This window comes from Gekko japonicus, unplaced genomic scaffold (assembly GCF_001447785.1).
Source record: "Gekko japonicus isolate JY-2015 unplaced genomic scaffold, Gekko_japonicus_V1.1 scaffold5317, whole genome shotgun sequence".
NCBI classification, from domain to species: Eukaryota; Metazoa; Chordata; class Lepidosauria; order Squamata; family Gekkonidae; genus Gekko; species Gekko japonicus.
The window spans coordinates 16,910-36,060 of NW_015160380.1; the positions used below are offsets into that span (position 1 = coordinate 16,910).

At 46.5% G+C, this 19,151-nt stretch overlaps 1 protein-coding gene across 1 annotated transcript; it reads left to right on the top strand.

Annotated features, from left to right (window-relative positions):
• The first annotated feature begins 1,543 nt into the window (after window positions 1-1,543).
• On the top strand, window positions 1,544-18,878 carry DSCC1 (DNA replication and sister chromatid cohesion 1). Its single transcript, XM_015417741.1, has 9 exons — window positions 1,544-1,713; window positions 4,897-5,062; window positions 6,555-6,689; window positions 9,536-9,626; window positions 9,990-10,128; window positions 12,649-12,701; window positions 15,309-15,463; window positions 16,433-16,581; window positions 18,617-18,878. Exons 1-9 carry the CDS (start codon window positions 1,544-1,546, stop codon window positions 18,723-18,725), a joined length of 1,167 nt encoding a protein of 388 aa, XP_015273227.1. The 3' UTR covers window positions 18,726-18,878.
• Window positions 18,879-19,151: the final 273 nt, after the last annotated feature.

Below are 19,151 nucleotides of genomic sequence, written 5' to 3' on the forward strand. Positions count from 1 at the left end.
GAGGGAAGACAGATGTTCGCACGTGTGAACGCCGGTAAGTACAACGATTGCAACCGGCACAGCAAACGTTGTAAATCCCCCGTCTGAACACACCCTAAGAGTGATACTTTCAGTACTTCTTATACAGTGGGACTGGGCTAGCAGAAAGGGGGATTGTTGGGGGGATGTACTGAAGGTGCCACTCTTGAGTGCCTTTCTAGGCTTTCTTGCCCTGTGGAAGGGATCTCAAAAGGCATTTAAATGCTGTCAGAGCTGTCTTTTCCTGTTAAGTTGCTCACTTAACAAAGAAGTCGGAGAGTGATTCAGCAAGAACACAACTTTATTCTTCAACTCGAATACAACTCCAACATGGATCAACATCTGATAGCCAGAACAGCCTTGACATTGCAGCTGTCCTGCTTTTAAACATTCTCGGCTAATGTAGCCACACCCACTGTACAAATACCAACCAATAAGGTTGTTCACATAAGGACCAATCACGGATGTTCCCGCTCAGGGAGCTTGCTGTGATTGGCTAGGTGCTTCCTGGGCTAGTAACAGGATCGGATGGATTTGGATCCTAGCCCAGGATGAAGCTTAACGTTACACTTCAATTAGATGTTTCACAACATATCATGCATTCAAGGCAGCTTTGAATACACTACATTTCCCATGTCCCATGATTGCCCCCCCCCCAATTCCACAATGAGAGGGAAGCCTGCTGCTATCAGTGGCAGGCAGTGTGTGTGTGGGGTCTCTCCTCAAAAATAAGGGGCTTTTAAAAAAAATTAAGGAGGCAGGGCCTTAAAATGCCCTACTGTAGTTACGGTCCTGACAATAACTGTGCTTTCTAGAATTCTGACATGCAGATGTAAGCAAGTGTTTCTGGTGTGAAAAGCATCACCTGCTATCCTGCCAGCCAGTCAAGTCGGGCTATTCTTTCCGAGCCACCCAAGTAGCAGTAACTCTCCCTAAACTAAGTGGGATTAACTTCCGATAAAATATGTACGTCATCAGGCTGCAAAAAAACACACACTGCTTTAAAAAAGCATTTTTAAAGAACTGCAACCAACTGTCTCCTAAAAGATTATAAAAACAATAATTTTAACAATGCAAAAAAGTGGGACAAGTGAACTGCTGTCTCGAAGGTGCTACCAGACTCTTTTCTTCAAGGGCAGTAACTCTCCCCCCACCCCCCCCCCCCCCCACTGACGCCGAAGGCAGAAAGACCTGAAAGGGCGTCTCTTATTAAGCTCTTAAATGCAATTTTTACACTGTTTTGAAATACAAATCCAGATTCTCGCCTCCCGCATCCATTTTACCGAACCGGCCAGCACACGAACCACAGAGTTCATCTTTACAACAGGAACTTCACGTTCAACGCGCGCAGCCAAATGCTACCTAATCCCCGCCCACTCCGCGTGACGTAAGGCACATTTGGCGCGCTTTTGGAAGCGGGTCGTTTTCTCTACCTCCGCGAGCTCTGCGGTTGCGACTGGCAACAATACCGGCCCTAGTCTCTCCCCCCCCCCCCCCCCCCCCCGGAATGACGAAGCCACCACAGATGCGGAGCCGGGAGGAAGTGGACGCCACGCTGCAAGTGGCAAAGCTGGACCCGGCGGAGCTGCTGCCGGCCGCGCAGTGCCTCAGCTTCAGCGCCGATGCGGACGCCGCGGACTGCTACCTCCTGCAGCTGGAGCCGGAGGTTTGCGCCGAGTTGGAGGCGGGGCGAAGGTGGGTGCGAGCGGTGGCAGCGCCCTCTGGCGGCCGGGAGAGCGCGTGAGGTTGGCAGGCGGTCTGCGCTCCATAGCTCACCCTGGTGGCTGGGAGGGTCAATAGCAGATGGGTCTTCTGGGAAAGTGAGACTGAGTTCGGGTTACCAACTCTGGGTTGGGAAATTCCTGGCAACTTGAGGGCGGAGTCAGGGCTTGGGGAGGGGCCCCGGTAGAGTCTAGGGTTGCCAGCCTCCAGGTGGGGCCTGGGGATCTCCCGCTTTTACAACTGATGTCCAGCTGACAGAGATCAGCTTGCCTGGAGAAAATGGCTGCTTTGAAGGGTGGCCTCTAGGGCACTGTAACCATGCTGAGGCCCCTCCCCTCCCCAAGGCCCGCCCTCACCTGGTTCCACCCCCAAAGTCTCCAGGTGTTTTCCCACCCAGACCTGGCAACCCTAGCAGCCAGGGTATGATTCCATTCAGCCTCCCTTCCAAGGGAATCATTTCCTCCAGGGGAACTGATCTTGGAGACCAGTTGTTGTAATTCTGGGAGATCTCAAGGTCCCACCTGGAGGTTGGCAACGGTGGTCACTGAATTAAATTCTTGACATTTCCAGGAGTGACTTTGAAATTCTCAACGCGCCTTTGATTTAAAAGCAACAAAAACTTTTTAAAAAATCATTCGCAGGGGTTTTTTTGTCCCTTTTTTGTTTTTCTATTTTTCTTGTGTGTGTGTGTGTGTGTGTGTGTGTGTACCTGGAAGTCATGGCAACCTCTGGTGACTGACCCCCACTGGGGGCCTGGAGGATATTTGGAGAGGTGGCCGAATAAAGCCTGCCCCCACCTCTCATCATCACGCAGAAGAATAAAGCCTGTTCCAAGGTCTCCCATCCAAGTACTTTCCAGAGTCAACCCTGCTTAAGCTTCTGGGATCTGATGAGACTGGGGGCTTGCCTGGACGATCCACCTCAGAGCACTTTTTAAATGGTTTCCGGTGCTGCTCAATGTTCCCTCTAAGCTGCGGAGTCTTGTGAGCAAAAATTCTACTTCGTGAGCTACTGGCATTAAAGTGGTGAGCGAGCGATTTGGCTCCTGCATAAATTATTTTGCTCTGGAGCCATCCTTCCTGAGCTGAGACAAAAATCTGTGAGCTGGAGGCTAAAAAAACTGTGAGCTAGCTCACACTAACTCAGCTTAGAGGGAACACTGGCTGCAGTATATTATGACAGTGTACAGTAATGGAGGTATACTGGAAACAAAGTCATGTTTCATAGGGCTCTAAACTACTTGGGCTTCCAAACAGGTTTTTAAAGGGTTCACACTAGAGTTGCCAACCTCCAGATGATCTCCCCACTGTTACAACTGATAGGCAAGCAACAAAGATCAACTCACCTGGAGAAAGCGGCCCCTTTGGCAGTTGGACTCTGTGGCATTAGACCCCACTGAAGCCCCACCCTCCCCCAAATCCCACCCTCTTCAGGCTCCACCCCCCCCCCCAAATCTCCAGGTATTTCCCGACGTAGGGCTGCCAACCCTGGTTCACACACTTCAGGATAAAACTCTCCCCTCCTGCAGGTAAAGGTAAAGGTTCCCTTGCTCGAAAGCCAGTTGAATCTGACTCTAGGGTTGCGGTGCTCATCTCCATTTCCAAGTTGAAGAGCCAGCGCTGTCCGAAGACGTTTCCGTGGTCATGTGGCCGGCATTACTAAACACCAAGGCGCACGGAATGCTATTACCTTCCCACCAAAGTGGTCCCTATTTATCTACTTGCAATTTCTTGCTTTCGAACTGCTAGGTTGGCAGGAGCTGGAACTAGAGAGGGGAGCTCACTCCATCATGTGGCACACTCGGGTCTCGAACTGCTGAACTCCTGACCTTCCACAGCCTGCAGTTCAGCATCTTAACCACTTGAGCCACCGCAGCTCCCTCCTGCAGTTACCAAAGCCTTAATCAGGATTTCCCAGAATTTGTTGGTGTCTTCCATACCGAGATGGGATTTTTTTGGTTTCCCCAGTGCTGTGGTGTCTGTAGATGAGGGTTGCCAGGTCCAAATGCCACGCCAGCAGGGGGTGGGAGGGAACTTTCCGGGAGTGGGGGTGGAGCACCGTGACGTGTTGACATCACGCAGAAGTGATGTCGGGGATGTCGCACAGCGATGCTCTCATTTTGGGGCAAAACTCTACGGTAAGATGAGCCTCGAATCATAGAGTTTTGCTCCAAAACATGAGCATCGCCGCACGACGTCCCTGATGTGCTGATGTCACTTCCGCCTGATGTCAGCGTGTCGCGTTTATTTCCTGTGACGGTGCTGTTTGGGAGCGGGGTTTCCTCCTCCCGGACGGCTGGCTGGCTGGCAGCAGGCAGACGCCCAAGAAACCAGGGAATCCCCCGCTTCCAACTGGGGAATGGCAACCCCCTACTGCAGGCTCAAGTGGTTAAGACGCTGAACTGCAGGCTGTGGAAGGTCGGTAGTTCAGCAGTTCGAGACCTGAGTGTGCCGCATGACGGAGTGAGCTCCCGTCTCTAGTTCCAGCTCCTGCCAACCTAGCAGTTCGAAAGCAAGAAAGTGTAAGGAGATAAATAGGTACCACTTCAGTGGGAAGGTAACAGCGTTCCGTGCGCCTTGGTGTTTAGTCATGCCGGCCACATGACCACGGAAATGTCTTCGGACGGCGCTGGCTCTTCGGCTTTGTAACGGAGATGAGTACCGCAACCCTAGAGTCGGATTCGACTGGCTTTCGAGCAAGGGAACTGCAGGTTAAGTGCAGCAGCAATGGGGCTTCCACACGACAGGTTCCCCCACAAATTCCCTGCCTCTGTCCCCCAAAAAGCAGCAACCCCCTTACCTTGGGTCAATGGATTTTTATTTTAAAAACTGGCTCTAGGATATCATATCAGTATCCCATTGTGACAATGGGTGCAGCAAGTTCTCTGCATCCCCAGCATTTTTTAAAGGTTCCGTCCCCCCTCCTTTGTCAATATTTGCCTTTTCCTTTGTATTTCCATATAACACAATACTATGCAAACAGGTCAAAGGCATCGTTTATATTTGCATCTAAGATGTAGTGGCGTTCGTAACAACTGAACCCTGACTTGGGTCTAGTGGCTTGGAAATTATTCACTCTGCACGGCAGGAAATGCCGCTTCGTGGTATTTCTGTATTGAAATCTGTGTACAATTGTAAAAAACTGTATTCTTTCCAGCCTCGTAATCCGTGGAGATAAAGATGAACATGCTGTGCTGTGCAGCAAGGATAAGACCTACGACATGAAAATAGCAGACACCTCCAATATGTTGCTTTTTCTACCTGCCTGTGAAACTCCCGAGCAGCTGTGTGCAGACAAGCCCCCGTCTGTCATTTACACGCAGGTATTTCTCGAGTGGCTAACTTTCTGGGCAGGGGAAATTAGTTAAAATGGATTGTTTCATTGGTTGGCCATGTTTGCATCCTTCCTGTTTTCCAAGCAGGACAAGGCAGTGCCTGTGGGGTAATCCCATTTTATCCTTACACCAGTCCTGGGAGTTTGATTCCCTGAGGGTGAGGGGCTGTGGCCCAGACTACCCAGGAAGCCTCACGGCTGAGCAAAAATTTGAACCCAGGCAAGATGAACTGGTGGCTGGATGACCCAACCAGTCTTTCACACAGGCTTTGGTCACCTTTTCCTTTGCATCTCTTTCATTCTGTATTAATGAAATGTTAACTTCTACAGGGAGAAATAAAATGTGTACACGCTGTGTGGTGTACTGGATCGAGTGGCGGACCAGGATCCTGGGCAGCCTGGGTTCATATCTTCTTTTCTGCCATGGATGCTCACTGGGTGGCTGTGGGCCCCTCACAAACTCTCAGCCTGGCCTGCCTCACAGGGTTGTTCTGAGAAAGTGGAGGCGGGGGCGGACATTTAAATGTTGACTTTTACAGTGTTTTATAGTTGTTCTAATCCCGCATCTCTTTATTGGGCGAAGACCTGTTCACCTCATGTCGGTTGCCAACCAATTGGCTGCCTTCACCTGAAAACAGGAAGTGCTGATCAGGCTGCAGCGGGACAGAGAGCCCCGTGGCTTTCCTCAAAGCCTCTTTTCTTATTGAAAGCACAGTGCAGCTGACCCTTCAAGCATAAGAACATAAGAGAAGCCATGTTGGATCAGGCCAGTGTCCCATCCAGTCCAATGCTCTGAGGCAGTGGCCAAAAATACCAGGTGCCCTCAGCAGGGCTCTTTTTGTAGAAAAAGCCCAGCAGGAACTCATTAGCATAATAGGCCACACCCAACCGCAGGAACTCATTAGCATATTGGGCCACACCCCTGACAGCACAGCTCATTAGCACATTAGGCCGCACCCACCTGTTACCAGAAGTGTGGTTATCCAGCCACACCCACCTTTTGCTTGTTATTCTGTTTACCTTGTTTGTTGTCAAACCCCAGGGCCTTTTTTTGTAGCAGGAACTCCTTTGCATGTTAGGCCACACACCCCTAATGTAGCCAATCCTAATGAGTTTCTGCTGTTGGGTGTGGCCTATTATGCTAATGAGTTCCTGCTGGGCGTGGCCAACTTGGGAGCCAGCCGGAACTCCGTTCCTGTGCGTTCCTGCCCAAAAATAGCCCTGGCCATCAGGATGTCCAGAAGCCCACCCACAGGAATACTGGTTGGGAAAGTGGAGAAGAAAAAGCCGCATTTGTAAAACAGTTAAAAGCAACGCCAAGGGATGAGTGAAGAGGAAAGAGAATAGCTGCAAGAGAGCATCTGGTATGCTTCTCAGAGGATTATAGTGCTGATTTGGACGTAGGCCTGTTACTGGTCAGGGTTCTCTCTCTCTGTGTGTGTTTGCTTGTAGCAAGTCTCAGCTTTGGTTCCTAATTGCAGATTGCAGGCTTCTCCAACAATTACTGGGAAGTAAGAAGATGTCGACCCAAGCTAAAGAAACTCAAGAAACTCCTCATGGAAAATCCTTACGAAGGGCCGGATGGGGAGAAAGAGAAAACGCTGACTAACCCAAAGGTAAAAACGGGAATGCGGAGAAACTCTCTTCAGATCAGGCAAAAATGATAATTCATGAGGATTATGTGCAAAAGAGTAGACGGGAAACAACTCAATGAATTCAAGGTAATAGCCATAACTGAACAGTAGCCAACATGGTGTAGGGCTCAGAATGTCGAGCTAGGATCTGGAGGCACAGGTTCAAATCCCCACTCTGCTGTGGAAGATCACCGGGTGACCTTGGCTGTCACACACTCCACTTAACCCACCTCACAGGGTTGTTGTGAAAAGAAAACGGAGGAGAGGAGAACAATATATCCAGCTTTGGGTCCTCACTGGGGAGAAAGGCAGGGTAATCCATGAAGTACAGAAAACACCGTGTTGAAATAATAAACACAATATTCACATGTACTTATAGCTAAATATACTTGCTTTTTATACCAGAACAGCCATGTTTACATTGTTTGACTTATGCATGGGTAAATTCAAGAGCTGTGGTTCCAGAATAAAATTATATGCCTGAAGATTTGTTCGAAACACGCAGGTTATGCCCGGGAGGCGTGTTGCTAGGCCTGCTTGCTAGCTGAATCACCTCATGGGAAAATACATCTACTAGGCTTGCTTGCTAAGCTGAATCATCACAGTGAGAAATACAAGCTGCCTGCTAGCTTTACCTGATGGATCATCGCTTGGGAAATGTAGAATAGGTTGCTGCATTGTTCGGTGCAAACAACTGTACATTGGTATCTATCCTCCTTCAGGAAGAAGACAGTTGGACTCTTCATGTTATATAACTTAGTTAGAAAGTGTTTGAAATGTGATGTTGTAGTTTGAAAGTGTTTACAATACACTAGAGTTGATGTTGTGTATGAAAAGCAAATATATTTAGCTGCAAGTACATGTGAATATTGTGTTTATTATTTCAACACGGTGTTTTCTGTGTTTATCTAAGCTAGCAGTGTTCCCTGTGTGCTTGTTGTTAACAAATACACAAAATAAATGATAATATTAAATAGTGACCTACCTAACACCAGCCCAATAATCCAAATCTGCATCTTTACTCCTGTGTAGGCTGGGTTGACCTTTGGGATGCTAACCTCCAGGTGGGACCTGGGGGTCCCCTGGGATTACAGCTCATCTCCAGACTACAGAGATCAGCTCCCCTGGAGAACATGGATGCTTTGGAGGGGGGGGGGACTCCAGGAGTTTCCCAGCCTGGATCTGGTCATCCTGAGCCGGTGGTCGGGGGGGGGGGGACCCGGCAACCCTGATTGACCCTGAGGTTGAGAAGCCCACTTGCTTCACGCCAGCAAATGAGTTCCTAGCAGGGGCAGAGTTTGTACTCGGGGCTTCGTGCTTCTGGGCTGTGGGGAAGGGCTGTGGCTCAGTGGAAGAGGGTCTCCTTGGCATGCAGAAGGTCCCAGGTCCAATACCTGGCTTCTCCAGTTAAAAGGATCAGGCAGTAGGTGATGTGAAAGACCTTTTTCTGCCTGGGATCCTGGAGGGCCACTGCCAGCCTGAGTAGACACTACTTTGACGGGCCCAGGGTCTGATTCCGTATAAGGCAGATTCACGTGTTCATGTATTCCACTGCTTGGCCACTACTGTTTCTCAATGGCTTGTATTTTAACTATCAACATTTTAGCTTCCAAGAGACTGCAAGGCTCCTTCTTGCCTTTCCCCTCAGCTGAATGGACGTAGCGTTCAACCGAGACGGCATTCACAGTTTTAGAAATCGAAGCAGGAAGGAAGTCTCCCTGCAAGGTAGGGTTGCCAGCCTCCAGGTGGGGCCTGGAGATCTCCCGCTTTTGCAACTGATCTTCAGCTGACAGAGATCAGCTCCCCTGGAGAAAATGGCTGCTCTGGAGGGTGGACTCTGTGGCATGGTACTAGGCTGAGGCCCCTCCCCTCCCCAAACCCCGCCCTCTCCTGGCTCCACCCCCAAAGTCTCCAGGTATTTTCCAACCCAGACCTGGCAACCCTACTGCAAGGTCCTACTCTGATGCCTAATTTAAAATATTTAATGTTCGTGGGGGAAAACTGTTGAATGCAAAACTTCTTGATAATTTTTAGTTTTCCAGGATTGTTTTTTTTTTTTTTTGCTTTTTATAATTAGTACCAGCAACATGCCTGTCATGCTGAGTGTGTGTGTGGGGGGGAGTGTAACTCAGTGGCAGAGCATTTCCTTGGCATATGGAAAGTGCCAGGTTCAGTCCTTGCCATCTCTGGTGAGAAGGATCAGCTGCCTGACTCAAGCTGTTGAGGTGCATGTATATATAAGTCCTCTCCAGTATTTTGTTTTGGGGCACTTTACTCTGCAGTACAAGAGAAAGCCTGGGAGGCTGACACCCAGTGTTGAAAACTGCTGCATGCATCACAGAAATACAAACATATTGATGCATTTTTAAGTTGCTTGTTTAGTGTAGTGGTTAAGAGTGGGGACTCTAATCTGGGAGAACTGGGTTTGATTTCCCCAATCCTCCACATGCAGCTGCTGGTGTGACCCTGGGTCAGTCACAAGTTCTCTCAGAGCTGTTCTCTCAAGGACAGTCCTCAAAAGAGCTCTCTCAGCCCGACCTACCTCACCTGGTGTCTGTTGTGGGAAGGGGAAGGGATTGTAAGCTGGCCTCTGAGACTCCTTCAGGTAGTGAAGAGTAGGGTATAAATCCAGTTCTACTTCTTCTAATAAATTTCACTGTTGGCATTTCATGCGGCTTAAAATTATATGTTCATGCTACCTTAAAAAACCTCAACAGTGGGGTGTGCATCTCCCTCTGTGGGCGTGGCGCTTTATGGAATAACACAGCTGTAAAATCTAGCAAGAAAATTAACATCTCTGGAATACTTGTTTTGCTTGTTGTTTGTAGTACACGACAGATGACTTGTTAGATCAGATACAAGCAAGTGAGGAAGAGATAATGCAGCAGCTGGAGGTTCTAAAAGCATGTCAAGTTGAAGGTATGTGTTTCCATAGAAAGATGCGCTGCTGTTTAAGACATACATAGATAGGAATCTTGTATCACATTCTCCTTAAATTGTCTGTTTCAGTGCCCCCGATTAAACCCAAAGGTTGCTAATTTTGATTATTGCCTACCTCATCATATATCAACAGCCTTCCTGTGTGGATCAAAAAATACAGAAGGGGGCCCCACCCTCCACCCAGGGCTAGGGCATATTTTTCTGCATATCTTTGCTAATCTGCGGGAAAAGTACAAAGTGATATAGTATACTTTTTCAAAATATCTGAATGAAGCAACATCACAACGTCAGTTTTTGTTTTTACCTGTTAAAGTAAGTAATGTCATGTTCTGTGCCTGGTAGGATATTGGAGGATTCTAGACTTTGATTATGAGATGAAACTGTTGAATCACGTGACTCAGCTGATATATACGGAGTCGTGGTCATTCAGCAAGGTTCCTTTAAGTATCTGTCTTCAAGAACTCGGACCTCTGGAGCCCAAGTAAGTTCTTTGTTAACAAACTGCTGGAATTCTCAGAATCTTAGGGCTCGTCCACAAAGGTATTCTGAGCTGTGATAGTGCAATACTAAGCTTTTATACACAGCGGGACAACCCCTAGTAATTTTGTTGGTCTTTAAGGTGCTACTGGACTCTTACTCTTTCCTACAATCCCTAGTAAGTAGGATCAGGACTGCAGTCTCAGTTCTGTTGGATGAAAGCACCAATGGTCAAGATCCAAGGTAGGAACTCGCATGCATGCATGCCAAAGAGCAGCATGCCAGATTGCTTTGCTTGATGTTCCAGAGAGCTCATTCTCCACCCAAGGAGCCCAGCTAAGCACTGGTAGTGCTGCTGGAGTTCAGCTTGCTTCTTTGGCCAAGTACAGCTCTTGTTCTTCCCATTCCCCCCATGTTTGCCAGGACACCAGTATATTCACAGTCTGTGTGGTTGTTGGGACTGTCGAGGTTTGTGCGGTGCTAGCCCACTGCAGATTGTGAGTGAGTGTGAGAGTATCAAAGAAGACGTAAGTCTTATAGGCTTGGTGTAAAACTATATACAATTTATTTACCCAAGCCTCCACCAATATATTGCACAGAACGACAAAATGCTCACGCAGACACCAGGTTTCCATCAGGAAGAGAAAGTACACAGTACAGCATCATACTTATACTAGCATTGTCCAACTAGACAGAACCGGTTGGAGCCAGCTCTACTGACACTCTGAGCTGTCAGCTCCTGTCAAACAGATTGATATGATCTACAGCCAGACTTATAGAACACATGGATGTTGACAGGGACTTGGGCCAAAAACCCCCGATCTAGATTATACATTTTCACTGTTGGATATTGTAACTCTACATGCAAAAGGATCTGGGAGGGAAAGGGTTAAGAGAATTCTCTGACTGGGGTGCAGTTGGCCCCACCCTCTCATTGGTTAGATGCTGAGCCTCTTTGGTTCTTGCTTGCCTTCTATCTTATATAGGACATCTCTTCTTCTCTCCCTAACCTGGCCTTGGAGCTATATTAAGTTAACCTCGGGCATCGTAAGCCGCTCTGAGACTCCTTCAGGTAGTGAAGAGCAGGGTGTAAAAACCATCTCTTCTTTTTGAAGTTAATCTGTTCACAATAAGTTAAATGTACCTACATGAATATGTCATGTAAGATGGGCTCCTATTTTTGTAAGTAAAATGACTTCCGCTTGTTAGCACTGAGTCAGAAAATTTTTGTAATTTGAACAGCATTTCCCCCTTAACTGGGAAATGTGGAGAATCAGGGATACTGTGAAAAGGTTTCCATGTTTCTAAGGCAAATGATTTTTTTATTATTATTTTTTACATTTAACCCAATATTCAGAACGGCACAGTTCAGATCTTTTCGCTTGCTAGCTTAGCTGGTTTAACTGGTAACACTTAGCGAGCGATTTGGCTGCTGCATAAATTAGTTTGCTCCGGAGCAATCCTTCCTGAGCGAAGACAAAAATGTGTGAGCTGCAGGCTAAAAAGCTGTGAGCTAGCTCACACTAACTCAGCTTAGCGGGAACACTGGCCTCTGTTGCTTAATGCAGAGGGGAGCCGCTGGCATTCAACCTGAACAATCCTCACAGTGCTCCTTTTCCAAACTAGCATAGCACATCAGTCTCAACAGTGGTGCTGTTGCATATTGCTGTTGCTCTGTTGTCAGATTTTTTAAGGGCAGGAGAGATTAGTTGAAGAGTTACAAAGATTGACGAATCCAGGTGGGTAGCTGTGTTGGTCTGAAGCAGTAGAACAAAGTTTGTTGGTCTTACTTGGTGCCACTGGACTCAAACTTTGTTCTAAAGATGGTTCTGAAGAGCCAGTTTGGTGTAGTGGGTAAGTGCGCTGACTCTAATCTGGGAGAACGAGGTTTGATTCCCCACTCCTCCATATGCAGCTGCTGGCGTGACCTTGGGTCAGTCACAAGTTCTCTAAGAGCTGTTCTCTCAAGAGTAGCCCTTAAAAGAGCTCTCTCAGCCCCACCTACCTCACAGGGTTTCTGTTGTGGGGAGGGGAGGGGAAGGGAAAGGAGATTGTAAACTGCTCTGAGACTCCGAGTGAAGGATGGGATATAAATCCAATCTCTTCTTTGTCTTTTTAAAAATACTTTATTGTTTTACTTTGTCAATACAGAAAGTAATATCAGAAAAGCTTCAAATTGTTAAAAGTAACTCAGAATACAATATTCTAAAATGAAGTCAATGGGCTTTATACAACCTAACAATTTTACAGAAAGATCCTCTATTAAGCATAAAATTGTTGTCCTAATGAGTTAGGAAAGTAATAGATAAGTATTCCATCATTTGTTAGCGGACATTCCCATAGTAAATTTCACATCACTAGCCATTTGTGATAATAGGCATTGGTTAGGAGTATATCATGCATTGAAAGGTAAGAGAATATTGGAAACCAAATTGTCTTGACTAAGGTGTTTAATTTCTGTAGCATGATGAGGATTATTATTCCTCATAGCATGCTGAAAGTAGACAAATGCTATTTGTTCCAGGGAGATGATAGAACACATTCTTAGGAGTTATGGAAGACAAACCATTGATGAAGGTAAGCTACCCCTGTGAATGCACGTTCGAAGCCCTTAATATAACTAGATGCTGTACAACAGGCACACACGTAAGAATGGCGGACTGGGGCCCCCAACAAGTATCAGAATGGTGCACAATCAGGCCAAACTAGAGGTGATTTCAGCAGGCAGTTCTGGATTCCAGAATTGCCATTAGGCAGACCTGAAGTCTGTGCCTGTAAAGTGTACCGACACAAATGCTACTTGGATCACCATATCATCATCATGCTGTTTAAACCTTGATCTTCCCCAAGTGCTTGTCTCTCAGCCTAGCTTGGCGATGGTGGAAAGTGCCGTCTAGTCACACAGGTGTAACTTATGGCAACCCCGTCGGGTTTTCACACAACACACGAACAGAGGCGGCTTGCCATTGCCTGCCTCTGTATAGTTGTCCCAATGAGTTAGGAAAGTGCCAGGACCTCAGGGCACTGTTTCTATTTTATTTTAATGTACAAACACCCCCCCTCCCATCCAACTACTAGCCGGGGCCATCCCTGCTTACCTAGCCTGGGCCATCCAGGTCAGGCCGAAAAACGAAGAAACTGTGAGGTAACTGCGCTAGAAAATATTTAAATAACAATCACAAAATTTGTACAAAAATGTGTACAAAAAAATCTACATATATAAATGCACAAGGCAATTGAAAATGGTGTGACGATGGTCTCCGGAATGTTCTATCGTTTCGATACTGTTCTTCTTCCGAAAGTGGATGAAAGCAGCGACTCTTGGTCTGTCATTTCAACAAGTAGGTATCAAAAATTTCATTAATATTCACCGATGTATCATAACTTAGTTGCAAGAAATTCTCTGAAAGAATGTTCCTAGGGCAAAGTGCTTGTATAATGAACATTCTACTTGTTGAAATGACAGACCAAGAGTCGCTGCTTTCATCCACTTTCGGAAGAAGAACAGTATCGAAACGATAGAACATTCCGGAGACCATCGTCACACCATTTTCAATTGCCTTGTGCATTTATATATGTAGATTGTTGGTACACATTTTTGTATAGATTTTGTGATTGTTATTTAAATATTTTCTAGCGCAGTTACCTCACAGTTTCTTCGTTTTTCGGTCTGTTCTGTGACTGTGACCATCATTTTTGAGCCACCATCCAAGTCAGGGCCAGCCAAATTTAGCTGAAGACAAAGTGCCTGAAATGAGGGTGACAGATCGACAGAGAAGAATAAGGGTGCAGTCACACGCGCCAGATAAAACGGAGAAGTGAGGCTATTTCCTCTGGAGGAATGTGACCCGCAGTTATGCGATCACACAGTCCTTGGCAGCCGCGGGCACAGCCCGTCAGTGTGTGATCAGATGCAACTGCGGGTGAGTCATGGGGTATTTCTTGTGTGCCGTTCCCCCCCCCCCCCTGCCCTTAAACGAGGAATTGATGACCCGCACCTCTGCACCGAGGGCTCCCTATGGAGTTTGCGATGATGTGCATACTGCGAGGGGGGGGGGAACGGCACGGAGTCGGGATGGCCTGATCAGACCACCCTGATGGCATGAGAGCACGCTGGAGTGATCAGACGGAAAAGTTCGTCCGTGGCCCATCTCAACCCGGTCACTACCAGATTTTTCCCGGTGTCTTTTAACTCCACTTCTGCAGCGGAGCGGAACGGGTTGCCGACGGCTGTGGGACGCTTCCTAGATGTTGTTGTCTTATCGCTCCCTTTAAATCCACCTGGCATTCGTGCCTACGTCGGGTCTAATTGTGCGTATGATTGCAGCCTATGATACAATAACAAGCAGAGTAGGTTAGTTTGGCAACACTTAGCTGGGAATTGCATTTGCGGTAAAAATTGGAGAGGCATATGCTTGCGCATATACATGTGTGTGTATCTCTTGTTCATACACTTGTGGCAGTTGATGGCAAGAGGTGGGAGAGAAATGCAGCCGCTCTGTTTCCTCTACACCATGTCCCTATTCTCTTTACAACTTTCCTGTGAATCCCAATCCCCCCCCTCCCCCGTTTTCTTACAGGTAAGCATGCCCAAATTTGGCACGTGTGCACACACATACACAAGCTCTCCACAAACAAATACATACAAGCTTTGTATATTACCAGGAGGCAACCAAATGCTGTGTTTTCTTGCAGCTTAAAGGCTAATCGAAGCACAGACTTTGTGGTCCATAGTCTCTTTCATCTAATGTTTTGTATAAGCCAGGCCAATTTATCCATCTTGGCCCAGATTTCATTACTTCAGGATGATGAGTGAAAAGTACTGGGTTCGCCGCATGGAGGACTCGGACGACGACATGCGGTTGCACGTGTTTATTGTACTTAACACAAGACTGACTCTAACGGCCCGACAGGGCCAACTATATAAATATCCACCCAGCACCCCCTATTCCCATTGGAGGGTTTGAATGTCCCGCCAAGTGGCTATTGGTTGGGGCTGGGGGAAACCAGGATCCAAAGTTTCCTTTGTTCCAGGAGCCAAGCTCCTGCATGTACCGCGGACCCCTGGTGGCGGTCCACATACATAACAATGAGGATCCCCCACCTTTCTAAAATAAAAGAAAAAGGTTTCATGTGTACTGAATCCAGGTTCCAAGATCTGTGTATTTTATTGGTCCATACTAGGTGAGATTTTCTTTGAAATGAACGAAGAGAAGATATGCAGAGCTACGGCACAAATGCTCTTGCAGAACGCCGTCAAGTTCAGCCTCTCGGAATTCCAAGAAGTATGGCAGCAAAGCGTCCCCGAGGGAATGACAACTACGCTGGACCAGTTAAAGGTAATGTGGAACCAGAAAAACCCAAATACGTTTTTGTCTGCCGGTTTTCCCAGTACCTTAAGGTAGACATGTCCACTGTACAAGAGATTAATCATAAATAAGTATAAAAACAACAGTTGTGAGAGTCTGACCCACAAATCAAGCAGTCACCAAGACTTGCAAAGAAAAAGCTTCCTATGTATTACAATCTAAAGCACTACATCATTAATAAATCATAAGAAAATCCTTGTGCATAGGTACATAATCAGCGTCGTTTGAGCCTGAACATTTACTGAGATCAACGTCCTATCTGAATGTAGTATTCCTTATGACTTGTTGCCAAGCACTTTATGAAACAGCTTTTGTACTACTCTAATATCTCCTGAGGAAGATCCAATTTTGAAAAGTTGTTATATAATCCGGAGACGACGTTGATTATGTACCTATGCACAAGGATTTTCTTATGATTTATGAATGATGTTGCAGTGCTTTAGATTGTAATACATAGGAAGCTTTTTCTTTGCAAGTCTTGGTGACTGCTTGATTTGAGGGTCAGACTCTCACGACTGTTGTCCTTATACTTATTTTCTGATTGGGTCGTGTGGGTCCATATTTATCTTGCAAGAGATTTAATCGTGCCACGTTAATACATATGCTATGCTCCAGTTCTTTCTGGTGGTTCCAGACTTCTACAGTCATGATGCATTGCTTATTAAGTGTCCCATTCAAGGAATTCAGAGTAGTGCACACTGCTTTGCTCTACTTCCATTTTATCTTTACAACAATCGTATTGGGTTGGGGTAAGAGAGAGAGCCTGGTCCAAGGTAACCTTCATGGCTGAGCAGGGATTTGAACATGGGTGCCGAGGTCTTAGTGCAACTTTCTGACTACAGTGCCTCGTTGGCATTGGAAAGAAAATAAATTACGTGATGCAACATAGATTGATGTGCGTTTATAGTTACTTCCCTCTTCAACATGGGTTCCTTCCAGGGTTTGGCTCTTGTGGATCGATCCTCCAGACCGGAGACGATCTTCTTGCTAAATGTCGAAGACTTGCCTGAGGAGAGCCAGGAGAGATTTAACAGCTTATTCACCATTCGGGAGAAGTGGACTGAAGCTGATATAGCTCCATATATACGGTGAGTAGTTTAAATGCCCGCTCCGCGGGTGGGTTAAGCTCTTCATTCACATGGCTCACTTCACATTTTGATTCTGCTCTTGTAGTTTCTTTAGCCTCCCATGACTCCCTTTATTTGTGTGTCCCTTTCTTCTGTCTCAAGTCTCCCTGTATGGTTTCCTTGGGGTGAACTCAGTCAATGCTAATAGCTTCAGGTATCACTTACAGATTGATGTTACTTGATTCCAGTGGTCTCGGGAGAGTTTTAAAGATGAAGACTTTAATCTGAAGCAGTCGCGTGTTGGACCTATTGCCCCCTCCCCAGCCTCCCTTTACTCTATTTATACCAACTGGATTGCTAATTATTATGCAGGCAGCTTGCATTTCACCAGTGGCTCCTAGTTTTTTCTAGGTATATCAAACTCTCCTCTCTGCCGTTTTATTGAATATAACAATTTCCATGACTGAAACATGCCCCAGTATTCAAGCAATGACCTTATTTCCCACTCCCACAGTTTATCTGTTTATCTACACCCTGCTGCAAAAAGAGCCCTGGTGCACTGGACCAAGTGTCCATCTACCAATCTCCACACCGTGATCAGCCAGATTCCCTTAGAAGCCTACCAAGCAGGCCATGGAGGCCAAACCCTCTTCCAGTTGTTGCCCCACCCCCAAGCCCTGGAATTCAGATTTGTTGCAAAAAAGGATGGCCCATGGAGGATTTGGCGTAGACAGGATGCACCTTCCAAGGAGCTCCCCCCCCCCCCCCCCCCCCCCCGTACACCCCTTCCTTTCCTCCTGCCCCCGTCAGCCCTGGAGCAGGGCAAGGGCCTTAACTGGCTGCTACCACTCTGGTTCTCAGCCTTTACTAGAGAGGCCCCAGAGCAGCTCTCCCCCAGGCAATTCCGTTTTCAATTAGGGTGTGCCCTGTGATTGAATTTGAGGCATGATGGACCCAGGTAGAGTATACAAACAGTTTATTAAACAAGCATTGTAACAGTTTAAGTAAATAGGAAAAAATATTAATATGGGGAAGAGGTTAAAATCCATACAGAAAGAAGCTGGGTGGAAAACAACAAAGTTCCCTAATACAACTGCCTTGCTTGGTTCATATTCCTGTCTCAGTACCTGATCCCAGTAGACTAGCTCATCCCACCATGGTGTGAGGGCTCCCTCTCAAACCAGCTTCTGTACTGCTCAACTTCAGGTAGTGAACAGCCTAGGTCTTATATAATGCCTGTCCAACTTCCACCTCCTTACCAGTAATTGGCTCTTGCTTTTCCCTCCCTTGCTCCCCAACCTAATCATAAGGCTCAGAGGGTGCTTGGGAACTTTAGGCCTGTTGGAAAATTTACATAAAGGCCTCAGACCTTTGTGGAAGAGAGGTTTCTTTGAGGCCTGTTGGCTGTTAATTCCCAGCCTTAGACGTAGGATCATGATAAGAATGAAAGAATGCCAGTTCCAGTGGCAAAACAACTGGAGTAGCACTTTCAGGGACTTCTGGCTACTGCATGAAACAGGAGGCTGTGTTAGACTGAAGTGTGCTTTAATCCAGCAGGGTTCTTCTAATGTCCTTATTACCTCTAAATATGGAGGTTCAGTCTAGTGGCTAATAGCTGCTCAGGAGACCCATTCTCCACGAACCTGTCTACTTTTCTTATAATGCAACCTATGATTTCTCTGCTGTCATATCCCGGAGCAGCGAGCAACCAGTTCCACAAGTTAACGATGCATTGTATGTAAACAGTGGTTTCATTTGTCCTGAATTTACAGCCCATCAGTTTCATTGGATCTCACAGTAGCTGGTAGGGTTGCCAAGTCCATCTTCCGCCCCCAGTGGGGGACTTTGGGGATCCTGGAGTGGGCGGGGCATCACAGCCTTTGCTCCATTTCTTAACCTTTTTCAGCCTGGAGTGTGAGGTGGCTGTAATAGTTTCCTGATGAATCCGTAATTTTGCATAAGCTTCAGAAGTATTCTAAAAGAACTGAAACGTTTTGTCCTATTTGATTGGATTTTTAAAACACTGCATAAAGGGTGTTTCTGTTCTATCTTGCAGGGACTTGTGTTCATCGAAGCAAACGATCGGTGCCTTGCTGACAAAACACGCTCGCTCTTCAACACAGAACGGAATTAAAGTTTATAATTCGAGGAGGCCCATTTCATGAGAAGCAACAGTGATTAAGGGCTGAAAGATACTTCTAGACTATCAGCTGGTGGCTCATGTTTGGGTGGGGGTTGTTAGGTTTCCATCACTTGGTACAAGTCTTTTATTGAGCATGTAACCACGTTAAAATGCACTGGGATTCTTGAATAAAATTTTGCACTCAAAAAAAGTTCAGATTATTACAGAGGAATACTGTTTTTCAAACCATTGGGAAATGTCTACGTAATGATCCAAAACATATTTATTCACAAGATTTTCTGTTTTAGTTTAGAAATAAAAATAAACGTTCTTTGGATTCTCTGCTGATTTTGCCATAAGGTGGTATGAGAATAGGGTGGCAGTAAGCGGCTAAGGGGAGGAGGACCAATATTTTTATTTATTTGATTTGTATCCCGCCCTCCCTGTCGAGGCTTACATAAAACATATT

Excerpts from the sequence above, each read along its gene's own strand:
- DSCC1 (XM_015417741.1), top strand. The coding sequence starts at position 1,544 with ATGCGGAGCCGGGAGGAAGTGGACGCCACGCTGCAAGTGGCAAAGCTG. Across the intron at positions 5,063-6,554 it reads CGTCTGTCATTTACACGCAG|ATTGCAGGCTTCTCCAACAA; the intron begins GTATTTCTCGAG and ends TCCTAATTGCAG. Across the intron at positions 10,129-12,648 it reads CTCGGACCTCTGGAGCCCAA|GGAGATGATAGAACACATTC; the intron begins GTAAGTTCTTTG and ends TATTTGTTCCAG.